At 47.6% G+C, this 15,294-nt stretch overlaps 1 protein-coding gene across 3 annotated transcripts in view; it reads left to right on the top strand.

The window, feature by feature from the left end:
- The window catches only part of SLC9A8 (solute carrier family 9 member A8), a 182,036-nt gene that overhangs the window by 89,950 nt on the left and 76,792 nt on the right, over window positions 1-15,294 (top strand). For all 3 annotated transcript variants that reach the window (XM_063958882.1, XM_063958884.1, XM_063958883.1), the window contains exons 5-6: window positions 9,315-9,398; window positions 10,122-10,223. In XM_063958882.1, the coding sequence (XP_063814952.1) occupies window positions 9,315-9,398; window positions 10,122-10,223 (186 nt within the window). The remainder of the gene's footprint in view (window positions 1-9,314; window positions 9,399-10,121; window positions 10,224-15,294) is intronic.

The following is a 15,294-nucleotide window of genomic DNA, read 5'->3' as shown; positions in this document are numbered from 1 at the left end:
CAGTAACCCTGTCAAACAGGGATACTATTTTGCGAACATAAGACTTCGTCTTATATATGAGGGATGCACAGAGGGATATTTTGCCGGCTGGCATCCAGAATTAATGCAATGTCCATTCGGTCAGGAGGTTATTAGAGACCAGACACTGGACAGGTGATGCTGACTTTAAAAGGCACATAGAGCCTTATAAGGGTGAGGAATTGTTTGGGGATGGTCTCTGGGACCTCGTATCCACAGCAACAGCTGGGAAGAAATTTTTTTAACCTCAGGTTTCCTCACAGCCTCAGAAAGCACTGTATTATCAGGTACAGTCCTTTCGGCTTCAGAAATGCAAGCGTGTAAAACGAGGGAAGAGGGAAAAAGCTGCACCAGTCAGCCAGTTCCCAGAATCAAAATTCTTCCCCCGCTTCCTCTGAGTCCACCGCATGACGGGGGGGCTCCACAGGCGTAGCCAGGTACGGTGGGGGGCCGCCTCAAAAATTTCAGCGATCAGTGGGCTCGCTCACAGGTGGATCCCTAGATCCTTCAAGTAGTATCTCAGGGGTACAAGCTGGAATTCGAGGCGTCTCCCCCCCGCCGTTTCCTCAAATCTGCCTTGCCGACAACTCCCTCAGGCAGGGAGACTGTGCTAGAGGCAATTCACAAGCTGTATTTCCAGCAGGTGATAGTCAAGGTGCCCCTACTTCAACAAGGACGGGGTTACTATTCCACACTGTTTGTGGTACCGAAACCGGACGGTTCGGTGAGACCCATTTTATATTTGAAATCCTTGAACACATACATAAAAAAATTCAAGTTCAAGATGGAATCGCTCAGGGCGATTATTGCAAGCCTGGAGGAGGGGGATTACATGGTATCCCTGGACATCAAGGAGGCTTACCTACATGTCCCCATTTACCATCCTCACCAGGAGTACCTCAGATTTGTGGTACAGGATTGCCATTACCAATTCCAAACACTGCCGTTTGGACTGTCCACGGCACCGAGGGTCTTTACCAAGGTAATGGCAGAAATTATTATACTCCTTCGAGAAAGGAAGTTTTAATTATCCCGTACTTGGACGATCTCCTTATAAAGGCGAGGTCCAAGGAGCAGTTGTTGGTCGGAGTAGCACTATCTCGGGAAGTGCTACAACAGCACGGATGGATTCTATACATTCCAAAGTTACAGCTGGTTCCTACCACACGCCTACTGTTCCTGGGGATGGTTCTGGACACAGAACAGAAAAAAGTGTTTCTCCCGCAGGAGATAGCCAAGGAGCTGTCATCTCTAGTCAGAGACCTCCTGAACCCAAAACAGGTATCGGTGCATCACTGCACACGAGTCCTGGGAAAAATGGTAGCTTCTTACGAAGCAAAATTCCATTCGGCAGGTTCCATGCAAGAACCTTTCAGTGGGACCTCTTGGACAAGTGGTCGGGATCGCATCTTCAGATGCATCGGCTGATAACCCTGTCTCCAAGGACCAGGGTATCTCTACTGTGGTGGCTGCAGAGTGCTCATCTTCAAGAGGGCCGCAGATTCGACATACAGGACTGGGTCCTGGTAACCACGGATGCCAGCCTTCGAGGCTGGGGGGCAGTCACACAGGGAAGAAATTTCCAAGGACTTTGGTCAAGTCAGGAGTCGTCCCTACACATAAATATTCTGGAACTGAGGGCCATTTACAATGCCCTAAGTCTGGCAAGGCCTCTGCTTCAAAACCAGCCGGTACTGATCCAATCAGACAACATCACGGCAGTCGCCCATGTAAACCGACAGGGCGGCACAAGAAGCAGGATGGCGATGGCAGAAGCCACAAGGATTCTCCGATTGGCGGAAAATCATGTCTTAGCACTGTCAGCAGTGTTCATTCCGGGAGTGGACAACTGGGAAGCAGACTTCCTCAGCGGACACGACCTACACCCGGGAGAGTGGGGACTTCATCCAGAAGTCTTCCAACTGTTGGTAAACCGTTGGGAAAGGCCACAGGTGGACATGATGGCGTCCCGCCTAAACAGAAAACTAGAGAGATATTGCGCCAGGTCAAGGGACCCTCAGGCGATAGCTGTGGACGCTCTAGTGACACCGTGGGTGTACCAGTCAGTTTATGTGTTCCCTCCTCTGCCTCTCATACCAAGGGTACTGAGAATAATAAGAAAACGAGGAGTAAGAACAATACTCGTGGTTCCGGATGGGCCAAGACGAGCGTGGTACCCGGAACTTCAAGAGATGATCTCAGAGGACCCATGGCCTCTGCCGCTCAGACAGGACCTGCTGCAGCAGGGGCCCTGTCTGTTCCAAGACTTACCGCGGCTGCGTTTGACGGCAGGGCGGTTGAACGCCGGATCCTGAAGGAAAAGGGCATTCCGGAGGAAGTCATTCCTACGCTGATTAAAGCCAGGAAAGATGTAACTGCAAAGCATTATCACCGCATATGGCGGATGTATGTTGCTTGGTGTGAGGCCAAAAAGGCCCCAACAGTGGAATTTCAACTGGGTCGATTTCTGCATTTCCTACAAGCAGGAGTGACTATGGGCCTGAAATTAGGCTCCATTACGGTACAGATCTCGGCTCTGTCGATTTTCTTCCAGAAAGAACTAGCTTCACTACCTGAAGTTCAGACGTTTGTTAAGGGAGTGCTGCATATTCAGCCCCCTTTTGTGCCTCCAGTGGCACCTTGGGATCTCAACGTGGTGTTGAGTTTCTTAAAATCACATTGGTTTGAGCCACTTAAATCCGTGGATCTAAAATATCTCACGTGGAAAGTGGTCATGTAATGGCCTTGGCTTCAGCCAGGCGTGTGTCAGAATTGGCGGCTTTGTCATGTAAAAGCCCTTATCTGATTTTCCATATGGATAGGGCAGAATTGAGGACTCGTCCCCAGTTTTTCCCTAAGGTGGTATCAGCTTTTCACTTGAACCAACCTATTGTGGTGCCTGCGGCTACTAGGGACTTGGAGGATTCCAAGTTGCTGGACGTAGTCAGGGCCTTGAAAATGTATGTTTCCAGGACGGCTAGAGTCAGGAAAAATGACTCGCTATTTATCCTGTATGCACCCAACAAGCTGGGTGCTCCTGCTTCTAAGCAGACTATTGCTCGCTGGATTTGTAGCACAATTCAGCTGGCGCATTCTGCGGCTGGACTGCCGCATCCTAAATCAGTAAAAGCCCATTCCACAAGGAAGGTGGGCTCATCTTGGGCGGCTGCCCGAGGGGTCTCGGCTTTACAACTTTGCCGAGCTGCTACTTGGTCAGGGGCAAACACGTTTGCAAAATTCTACAAATTTGATACCCTGGCTGAGGAGGACCTTGAGTTCTCTCATTCGGTGCTGCAGAGTCATCCGCACTCTCCCGCCCATTTGGGAGCTTTGGTATAATCCCCATGGTCCTTTCGGAGTTCCCAGCATCCACTAGGACGTCAGAGAAAATAAGATTTTACTCACCGGTAAATCTATTTCTCGTAGTCCGTAGTGGATGCTGGGCGCCCGTCCCAAGTGCGGATTGTCTGCAATACTTGTACATAGTTATTGTTAACTAAAGGGTTATTGTTGAGCCATCTGTTGAGAGGCTCAGTTGTTTTCATACTGTTAAACTGGGTATGGTATCACGAGTTATACGGTGTGATTGGTGTGGCTGGTAAGAGTCTTACCCGGGATTCAAAATCCTTCCTTATTATGTCAGCTCGTCCGGGCACAGTGTCCTAACTGAGGCTTGGAGGAGGGTCATGGTGGGAGGAGCCAGTGCACACCAGGTGACCTGAAAGCTTTCTTTAGTTGTGCCCAGTCTCCTGCGGAGCCGCTATTCCCCATGGTACTTTTGGAGTTCCCAGCATCCACTACGGACTATGAGAAATAGATTTACCGGTGAGTAAAATCTTATTATTTCTGCATCACTGCACCCTTCAACCACATCTGAATTAGGTCCACTGTGCAGGATAACTTCTCTAGGATATAAAATCCTTAGTATACCTGCAAACCTTACTCACTAATACCCAACTTCATGTGTGTGAATTAGCGGTTGGTTCTAGGTGTCCTCAGACAGGAGTATGAATAAAATAAGTATTTCCACAGAAAAAGCACAGCTGAAAGTGATATATTATGACATAGTATAATGCACTAATGAGCCGTCTGCTGATCGGTTTAAGCACCATTGTACCATCAGGAGATCTAAGTGATGTGAGCACTTATGAATCTGGTGCAGAGGAATAAGTTGGAACATCCAAACAGATCCTGTGATTGTTTTAGTGCATTTAGAACACCAACAATTTACTGCTTTGGGCAGCATCCCCTTCCCTGTTTATTCTTCTATACATGTCAGTTGTCTGAAATAGAGATGAGCGGGTTCGGTTTCTCTGAATCCGAACCCGCACGAACTTCATGTTTTTTTTCACGGGTCCGAGCGACTCGGATCTTCCCGCCTTGCTCGGTTAACCCGAGCGCGCCCGAACGTCATCATGACGCTGTCGGATTCTCGCGAGGCTCGGATTCTATCGCGAGACTCGGATTCTATATAAGGAGCCGCGCGTCGCCGCCATTTTCACACGTGCATTGAGATTGATAGGGAGAGGACGTGGCTGGCGTCCTCTCCGTTTAGACACTTGATTTACTAATTTTGGGGAGCATTAGGAGTACTCAGTAGTGTACAGTGCAGAGTTTTGCTGATAGTGACCAGTGACCACCACTTTTATTTATAATCCGTTCTCTGCCTGAAAAAAGCGATACACAGCACACAGTGACTCAGTCACATACATACCATATCTGTGTGCACTGCTCAGGCTCAGGCCAGTGTGCTGCATCATCTTATTATATATCTGTCTGACTGCTCAGCTCACACAGCTTATAATTGTGGGGGAGACTGGGGAGCACTACTGCAGTGCCAGTTATAGGTTATAGCAGGAGCCAGGAGTACATAATATTATATTAAAATTAAACAGTGCACACTTTTGCTGCAGGAGTGCCACTGCCAGTGTGACTAGTGACCAGTGACCTGACCACCAGTATATAATATTAGTAGTATACTATCTCTTTATCAACCAGTCTATATTAGCAGCAGACACAGTACAGTGCGGTAGTTCACGGCTGTGGCTACCTCTGTGTCGGCACTCGGCAGCCCGTCCATAATTGTATATACCAGTGACCTAACCGTGGTTTTTTTTTCTTTCTTTATACATACATACTAGTTACGAGTATACTATCTCTTTATCAACCAGTCTATATATTAGCAGCAGACACAGTACAGTGCGGTAGTTCACGGCTGTGGCTACCTCTGTGTCGGCACTCGGCAGCCCGTCCATAATTGTATATACCAGTGACCTAACCGTGGTTTTTTTTTCTTTCTTTATACATACATACTAGTTACGAGTATACTATCTCTTTATCAACCAGTCTATATATTAGCAGCAGACACAGTACAGTGCGGTAGTTCACGGCTGTGGCTACCTCTGTGTCGGCACTCCGCAGCCCGTCCATAATTGTATATACCAGTGACCTAACCGTGGTTTTTTTTTCTTTCTTTATACATACATACTAGTTACGAGTATACTATCTCTTTATCAACCAGTCTATATATTAGCAGCAGACACAGTACAGTGCGGTAGTTCACGGCTGTGGCTACCTCTGTGTCGGCACTCCGCAGCCCGTCCATAATTGTATATACCAGTGACCTAACCGTGGTTTTTTTTTCTTTCTTTATACATACATACTAGTTACGAGTATACTATCTCTTTATCAACCAGTCTATATATTAGCAGCAGACACAGTACAGTGCGGTAGTTCACGGCTGTGGCTACCTCTGTGTCGGCACTCGGCAGCCCGTCCATAATTGTATATACCAGTGACCTAACCGTGGTTTTTTTTTCTTTCTTTATACATACATACTAGTTACGAGTATACTATCTCTTTATCAACCAGTCTATATATTAGCAGCAGACACAGTACAGTGCGGTAGTTCACGGCTGTGGCTACCTCTGTGTCGGCACTCCGCAGCCCGTCCATAATTGTATATACCAGTGACCTAACCGTGGTTTTTTTTTCTTTCTTTATACATACATACTAGTTACGAGTATACTATCTCTTTATCAACCAGTCTATATATTAGCAGCAGACACAGTACAGTGCGGTAGTTCACGGCTGTGGCTACCTCTGTGTCGGCACTCCGCAGCCCGTCCATAATTGTATATACCAGTGACCTAACCGTGGTTTTTTTTTCTTTCTTTATACATACATACTAGTTACGAGTATACTATCTCTTTATCAACCAGTCTATATATTAGCAGCAGACACAGTACAGTGCGGTAGTTCACGGCTGTGGCTACCTCTGTGTCGGCACTCCGCAGCCCGTCCATAATTGTATATACCAGTGACCTAACCGTGGTTTTTTTTTCTTTCTTTATACATACATACTAGTTACGAGTATACTATCTCTTTATCAACCAGTCTATATATTAGCAGCAGACACAGTACAGTGCGGTAGTTCACGGCTGTGGCTACCTCTGTGTCGGCACTCGGCAGCCCGTCCATAATTGTATACTAGTATCCAATCCATCCATCTCCATTGTTTACCTGAGGTGCCTTTTAGTTGTGCCTATTAAAATATGGAGAACAAAAATGTTGAGGTTCCAAAATTTCTTCGAAAATGTACACAGACCTCAGAAAAAGAGTCACCAGTGTCCTAAAAAATGCAGCTGTACCCAATGTCCACTTAACCACGGACATGTGGACAAGTGGAGCAGGGCAGGGTCAGGACTATATGACTGTGACAGCCCACTGGGTAGATGTATGGACTCCCGCCGCAAGAACAGCAGCGGCGGCACCAGTAGCAGCATCTCGCAAACGCCAACTCTTTCCTAGGCAGGCTACGCTTTGTATCACCGCTTTCCAGAATACGCACACAGCTGAAAACCTCTTACGGCAACTGAGGAAGATCATCGCGGAATGGCTTACCCCAATTGGACTCTCCTGTGGATTTGTGGCATCGGACAACGCCAGCAATATTGTGTGTGCATTAAATCTGGGCCAATTCCAGCACGTCCCATGTTTTGCACATACCTTGAATTTGGTGGTGCAGAATTTTTTAAAAAACGACAGGGGCGTGCAAGAGATGCTGTCGGTGGCCAGAAGAATTGCGGGACACTTTCGGCGTACAGGCACCACGTACAGAAAACTGGAGCACCACCAAAAACTACTGAACCTGCCCTGCCATCATCTGAAGCAAGAAGTGGTAACGAGGTGGAATTCAACCCTCTATATGCTTCAGAGGTTGGAGGAGCAGCAAAAGGCCATTCAAGCCTATACAATTGAGCACGATATAGTAGGTGGAATGCACCTGTCTCAAGTGCAGTGGAGAATGATTTCAACGTTGTGCAAGGTTCTGATGCCCTTTGAACTTGCCACACGTGAAGTCAGTTCAGACACTGCCAGCCTGAGTCAGGTCATTCCCCTCATCAGGCTTTTGCAGAAGAAGCTGGAGGCATTGAAGGAGGAGCTAACACGGAGCGATTCCGCTAGGCATGTGGGACTTGTGGATGCAGCCCTTAATTCGCTTAACAAGGATTCACGGGTGGTCAATCTGTTGAAATCAGAGCACTACATTTTGGCCACCGTGCTCGATCCTAGATTTAAAGCCTACCTTGGATCTCTCTTTCCGGCAGACACAGGTCTGCTGGGGTTGAAAGACCTGCTGGTGACAAAATTGTCAAGTCAAGCGGAACGCGACCTGTCAACATCTCCTCCTTCACATTCTCCCGCAACTGGGGGTGCGAGGAAAAGGCTCAGAATTCCGAGCCCACCCGCTGGCGGTGATGCAGGGCAGTCTGGAGCGACTGCTGATGCTGACATCTGGTCCGGACTGAAGGACCTGACAACGATTACGGACATGTCGTCTACTGTCACTGCATATGATTCTCTCAACATTGATAGAATGGTGGAGGATTATATGAGTGACCGCATCCAAGTAGGCACGTCACACAGTCCGTACTTATACTGGCAGGAAAAAGAGGCAATTTGGAGGCCCTTGCACAAACTGGCTTTATTCTACCTAAGTTGCCCTCCCACAAGTGTGTACTCCGAAAGAGTGTTTAGTGCCGCCGCTCACCTTGTCAGCAATCGGCGTACGAGGTTACATCCAGAAAATGTGGAGAAGATGATGTTCATTAAAATGAATTATAATCAATTCCTCCGCGGAGACATTGACCAGCAGCAATTGCCTCCACAAAGTACACAGGGAGCTGAGATGGTGGATTCCAGTGGGGACGAATTGATAATCTGTGAGGAGGGGGATGTACACGGTGATATATCGGAGGGTGAAGATGAGGTGGACATCTTGCCTCTGTAGAGCCAGTTTGTGCAAGGAGAGATTAATTGCTTCTTTTTTGGGGGGGGTCCAAACCAACCCGTCATATCAGTCACAGTCGTGTGGCAGACCCTGTCACTGAAATGATGGGTTGGTTAAAGTGTGCATGTCCTGTTTTGTTTATACAACATAAGGGTGGGTGGGAGGGCCCAAGGATAATTCCATCTTGCACCTCTTTTTTCTTTTCTTTTTCTTTGCATCATGTGCTGATTGGGGAGGGTTTTTTGGAAGGGACATCCTGCGTGACACTGCAGTGCCACTCCTAGATGGGCCCGGTGTTTGTGTCGGCCACTAGGGTCGCTAATCTTACTCACACAGTCAGCTACCTCATTGCGCCTCTTTTTTTCTTTGCGTCATGTGCTGTTTGGGGAGGGTTTTTTGGAAGGGACATCCTGCGTGACACTGCAGTGCCACTCCTAGATGGGCCCGGTGTTTGTGTCGGCCACTAGGGTCGCTAATCTTACTCACACAGCTACCTCATTGCGCCTCTTTTTTTCTTTGCGTCATGTGCTGTTTGGGGAGGGTTTTTTGGAAGGGACATCCTGCGTGACACTGCAGTGCCACTCCTAGATGGGCCCGGTGTTTGTGTCGGCCACTAGGGTCGCTTATCTTACTCACACAGCGACCTCGGTGCAAATTTTAGGACTAAAAATAATATTGTGAGGTGTGAGGTATTCAGAATAGACTGAAAATGAGTGTAAATTATGGTTTTTGAGGTTAATAATACTTTGGGATCAAAATGACCCCCAAATTCTATGATTTAAGCTGTTTTTTAGTGTTTTTGGAAAAAAACACCCGAATCCAAAACACACCCGAATCCGACAAAAATAATTCGGTGAGGTTTTGCCAAAACGCGTTCGAACCCAAAACACGGCCGCGGAACCGAACCCAAAACCAAAACACAAAACCCGAAAAATTTCAGGCGCTCATCTCTAGTCTGAAATGCTCAGCACTAACCCAGTTTATTGGTTTTTCTATTATACAGGAAGAGGAGATGTTTCGACCGAATATGTTCTTTCTGCTGTTACTGCCACCAATCATCTTTGAGTCTGGATATTCCCTACATAAGGTAAACAATGTCAAAAGTTGGTTTCAATTTTTTATTTGAATACTCTAATCAAGTTATGGTGGGCTGAAGTGATAATTAAAAAAATCACCTGTGCTTGTGTATTTACTCATAGCTGCATACAGTTTACACATCACTTTACAATGTATATGTTAATCGTACTCAGAACAACAGAAATGTAGGACTAGTGAAGTCCACAGTTCTAGTGTTTACAATTTAATTATATACATTGGAGTAATACAATGGGGGGTATCCAATTACCCGCGATCATACACGGAGGGTAATTGTTTTGCTGGGGGCTATCCAATTAGCCCCGATAAACCACCACGAGCCACGGCTTATCAAGGATTTTGTTTCACCTGTCTCATGCAGGCAAAACTAAATTCTCGAAAACAGCCCGTTTCATGTAAAATCAGGACTGCGGACAGCGAAAACACACAGATTTCACTGAACCTGTGTGTTTTCATGAGAAAATGTATGTTTTTAAGGGCGATCTAATTGGATAACCTGTAAAAAAAAAAAATTTGTAAAACATCAGGAAAAATCACGAAAAACAGAAATTTTTCGCACGCGATGTTGTTCGTGGGTAATTTGGATACTCCCCACTGTAAGTACTGAATACAGACGTAGGTACTGGGAGTGCTCTGATGTTTGGGTTAGGCAATGGTAACAGGTCCACAATGACGAAACTCAGACGGTAATTCTAATTTTTTATTTGTATCTTAGGGAAACTTCTTCCAGAACATCGGTTCAATTACTCTTTTTGCTGTGTTTGGCACAGCAATATCGGCCTTTATCGTTGGCGGTGGGATTTTCTTCCTGGGACAGGTAATGTCTCGCATGTATTCCCAGTTACATAAAATGAGGAAGAAGATTGCGCCAGAGTTGGTAGAAATTAGAAGTTTAATTGTGAATTTCTTTGCACTACTTCCCTGTGCCAGCACCAGATATGCCTTTTTACCTATTAGGATTAAAAAATAGGACATTTGAAAGGATCCTTTCTACTCCACCCATCAGCCTCATGTTTTTAACCCTTACTATTCAGGGGCTAGGGTTAGAAAGGATTCTTTATGTTTTTCTGGATTATTTATTTTGTTAAGGGAGTCCTAGGTAGTATCCCCTGTTCATGTGTTTGGTCCGTTTTTATCGGGTGGTCTTCTGGTTGCCGAATGTCGGGATCCCGGCGCACAGTATACCGGCGCCGGAATCCCGACACCCGGCATACCAACACATATTCTCCCTCGTGGGGGTCCATGACCCCCCTACCGTGCCCGCAAGGGGATAATTTGCGCTCGCCACGCTGTCGGTATGCTGGCGGTCGGGCTTCCGGCGTCGGTATGCTGGTCGCCGGGAGGCCGGCCGCCGGCATACGATACTACACCCGTTTTTATCTGTGTCTGTCTGATTCCACCAGTTGGATGAAAGTTAAGAACATACAATGGTTACTTATACTGTGCTTGAGCTTTTCCATTCATCTTGGCTCCTCTCTGCCCTAGACACTGAGCAGCCTGCGGTTACTCTAGTGAAGTCACAGGTTACATTCAGCCTCAGGTATGACTTGATAATGTCTTCTACAGGATGCCCTTATATGAAGTCTGATTTGTCTAGGGAAGATCAGCGCTCGTATATATGCTTCATTTCAGGGCATGCCTCTAGTCTTGTGATTATGATCCTAGTATCGCTTGTTGAATCCAAACCTTGCCCTAAATCTCTGATATCGGTGGAGCTCTCAGCCTGATAATAGGGTTTAGGTTGTTTCTGTTTCTAAGCAAAGCATTTTCTTTGGACAGAAGTTTTAATTGTTATCCTAAGCCATGATTAGGCATTCTCTTTCCATTCTATAAATTTAAATAAATTACTGCGGCTAAAGGTCTCGCCCGGGGCTATCCTATTAGCTTCGATAAGACGGCGCAAGCTGTGGCTTATTGGGGATTTCTCTAACGTCCTAAGTGGATGCTGGGACTCCGTAAGGACCATGGGGATTAGCGGCTCCGCAGGAGACAGGGCACAAAATAAAAGCTTGAGATATCAGGTGGTGTGCACTGGCTCCTCCCCCTATGACCCTCCTCCAAGCCAGTTAGATTTTTGTGCCCGGCCGAGAAGGGTGCAAACTAGGTAGCTCTCCAGAGCTGCTTAGAATAAAAGTTTAGTTAGGTTTTTTTTTTTTTTTTTCAGTGAGTCCTGCTGGCAACAGGCTCACTGCATCGTGGGACTAAGGGGAGAAGAAGCGAACTCACCTGAGTGCAGAGTGGATTGGGCTTCTTAGGCTACTGGACGTTAGCTCCAGAGGGACGATCACAGGTTCAGCCTGGATGGGTCACCGGAGCCGCGCCGCCGTCCCCCTTACAGAGCCAGAAGAGACGAAGGTCCGGTGAAAGCGGCGGCAGAAGACATCCTGTCTTCAAGACTAAGGTAGCGCACAGCACCGCAGCTGTGCGCCATTGCTCTCAGCACACTTCACACTCCGGTCACTGAGGGTGCAGGGCGCTGGGGGGGAGCGCCCTGAGACGCAATATAACACACATATACCTTAGCTGGCAAAAGGAATACATCACATATAGCTCCAGGGCTATATGGATGTATTTTTTCTCTATCGTCCTAGTGGATGCTGGGGTTCCTGAAAGGACCATGGGGAATAGCGGCTCCGCAGGAGACAGGGCACAAAAGTAAAGCTTTACGATCAGGTGGTGTGCACTGGCTCCTCCCCCTATGACCCTCCTCCAAGCCTCAGTTAGATTTTTGTGCCGGCCGAGAAGGGTGCAATCTAGGTGGCTCTCCTAAAGAGCTGCTTAGAAAAGTTTAGCTTAGGTTTTTTATTTTACAGTGAGTCCTGCTGGCAACAGGATCACTGCAACGAGGGACTTAGGGGAGAAGAAGTGAACTCACCTGCGTGCAGGATGGATTGGCTTCTTGGCTACTGGACATTAGCTCCAGAGGGACGATCACAGGTACAGCCTGGATGGTCACCGGAGCCTCGCCGCCGGCCCCCTTGCAGATGCTGAAACGAGAAGAGGTCCAGAATCGGCGGCAGAAGACTCCTCAGTCTTCTAAAGGTAGCGCACAGCACTGCAGCTGTGCGCCATTTTCCTCTCGGCACACTTCACACGGCAGTCACTGAGGGTGCAGGGCGCTGGGAGGGGGGCGCCCTGGGAGGCAAATGAAAACCTAATTTGGCTAAAAATACCTCACATATAGCCTCCGGGGGCTATATGGAGATATTTAACCCCTGCCAGAATCCACTAAAGAGCGGGAGACGAGCCCGCCGAAAAAGGGGCGGGGCCTATCTCCTCAGCACACAGCGCCATTTTCCTTACACAGCTCCGCTGGTCAGGACGGCTCCCAGGCTCTCCCCTGCACTGCACTACAGAAACAGGGTAAAAAAGAGAGGGGGGGGCAAAATTGTGGCAAAAATATATTATTAAAGCAGCTATACAGGGAGCACTTATTATAAGGCTATCCCTGTCATATATAGCGCTTTTGGTGTGTGCTGGCAAACTCTCCCTCTGTCTCCCCAAAGGGCTAGTGGGGTCCTGTCTTCGTTAAGAGCATTCCCTGTGTGTCTGCTGTGTGTCGGTACGTGTGTGTCGACATGTATGAGGACGATATTGGTGTGGAGGCGGAGCAATTGCCAAATATGGGGATGTCACCTCTTAGGGGGTCGACACCAGAATGGATGCCTTTATTTATGGAATTACGGGATAGTGTCAACACGCTAAAGCAGTCGTTTGACGACATGAGACGGCCGGACAATCAATTAGTGCCTGTCCAGGCGCCTCAAACACCGTCAGGGGCTGTAAAACGCCCTTTGCCTCAGTCGGTCGACACAGACCCAGACACAGGCACTGATTCTAGTGGTGACGGTGACGAATCAACCGTATTTTCCAGTAGGGCCACACGTTATATGATTTTGGCAATGAAGGAGGCGTTACATATAGCTGATACTACAGGTACCACTAAACAGGGTATTATGTGGGGTGTGAAAAAACTACCTATAGTTTTTCCTGAATCAGAAGAATTAAATGAGGTGTGTGATGAAGCGTGGGTTGCCCCCGATAAAAAAATGCTAATTTCAAAGAAGTTATTGGCTTTATACCCTTTCCCGCCAGAGGTTAGGGCGCGCTGGGAAACACCTCCTAGGGTGGACAAGGCGCTCACACGCTTATCAAAACAAGTGGCGTTACCCTCTCCTGAGACGGCCGCACTTAAAGATCCAGCAGATAGGAGGATGGAAAATATCCAAAAAAAGTATATACACACATACAGGTGTTATACTACGACCAGCTATAGCGACAGCCTGGATGTGCAGTGCTGGGGTAGCTTGGTCAGAGTCCCTGATTGAAAATATTGATACCCTGGATAGGGACAATGTTTTACTGTCTTTAGAGCAAATAAAGGATGCATTTCTTTATATGCGTGATGCACAGAGGGATATCTGCACACTGGCATCACGGGTAAGTGCTATGTCCATTTCGGCCAGAAGAAGTTTATGGACGCGACAGTGGTCAGGCGATGCGGACTCAAAACGGCATATGGAAGTTTTGCCGTATAAAGGGGAGGAGTTATTTGGAGTCGGTCTATCGGATTTGGTGGCCACGGCTACAGCCGGGAAATCCACCTTTTTACCTCAAGTCACTCCCCAACAGAAAAAGACACCGACTTTTCAACCGCAGCCCTTTCGTTCCTTTAAAAACAAGAGAGCAAAGGGATATTCATATCTGCCACGAGGCAGAGGAAGGGGGAAGAGACAGCAACAGGCAGCTCCTTCCCAGGAACAGAAGCCCTCCCCCGCTTCTACAAAAGCCTCAGCATGACGCTGGGGCTTCTCAAGCGGACTCGGGGGCGGTGGGGGGTCGTCTCAAGAATTTCAGCGCGCAGTGGGCTCACTCGCAGGTAGATCCCTGGATCCTGCAGATAATATCTCAGGGGTACAGGTTAGAATTAGAGACGAATCCACCTCGCCGTTTCCTGAAGTCTGCTTTACCAACGTCCCCCTCCGACAGGGTGACGGTCTTGGAAGCCATTCACAAGCTGTACTCTCAGCAGGTGATAGTCAAGGTACCTCTTTTACAACAAGGAAAGGGGTATTATTCCACTCTATTTGTGGTACCGAAGCCGGATGGCTCGGTAAGACCTATTCTAAATCTGAAGTCCTTGAACCTGTACATAAAGAAGTTCAAGTTCAAGATGGAGTCACTCAGAGCAGTGATAGCGAACCTGGAAGAAGGGGACTTTATGGTATCCTTGGACATCAAGGATGCGTATCTCCACGTTCCAATTTACCCCTCACACCAGGGGTACCTCAGGTTCGTCGTACAGAACTGTCACTATCAGTTTCAGACGCTGCCGTTCGGATTGTCCACGGCACCTCGGGTCTTTACCAAGGTAATGGCCGAGATGATGATTCTTCTTCGAAGAAAAGGCGTATTAATTATCCCATACTTGGACGATCTCCTAATAAGGGCAAGGTCCAGAGAACAGCTAGAGATGGGATTAGCACTGTCTCAAGAAGTGCTAAAACAGCACGGGTGGATTCTGAATATTCCAAAATCCCAGTTAATTCCGACAACACGTCTGTTGTTCCTAGGGATGATTCTGGACACGGTTCAGAAAAAGGTTTTTCTCCCGGAGGAAAAAGCCAAGGAGTTATCCGAGCTTGTCAGGAACCTCCTAAAACCAGGAAAGGTGTCTGTACATCAATGCACAAGAGTCCTGGGAAAAATGGTGGCTTCTTACGAAGCAATTCCATTCGGCAGATTCCACGCAAGAATTTTCCAGAGGGATCTGTTGGACAAATGGTCAGGGTCGCATCTTCAGATGCACCAGCGGATAACCCTGTCTCCAAGGACAAGGGTATCTCTTCTGTGGTGGTTACAGAGTGCTCATCTATTGGAGGGCCGCA

Source organism: Pseudophryne corroboree, chromosome 3, assembly GCF_028390025.1.
Source record: "Pseudophryne corroboree isolate aPseCor3 chromosome 3, aPseCor3.hap2, whole genome shotgun sequence".
In the NCBI taxonomy this organism is placed as follows: Eukaryota; Metazoa; Chordata; class Amphibia; order Anura; family Myobatrachidae; genus Pseudophryne; species Pseudophryne corroboree.
Note: the sequence above shows the minus strand (reverse complement) of the source record. Positions and strands in the feature narration are given on the sequence as shown.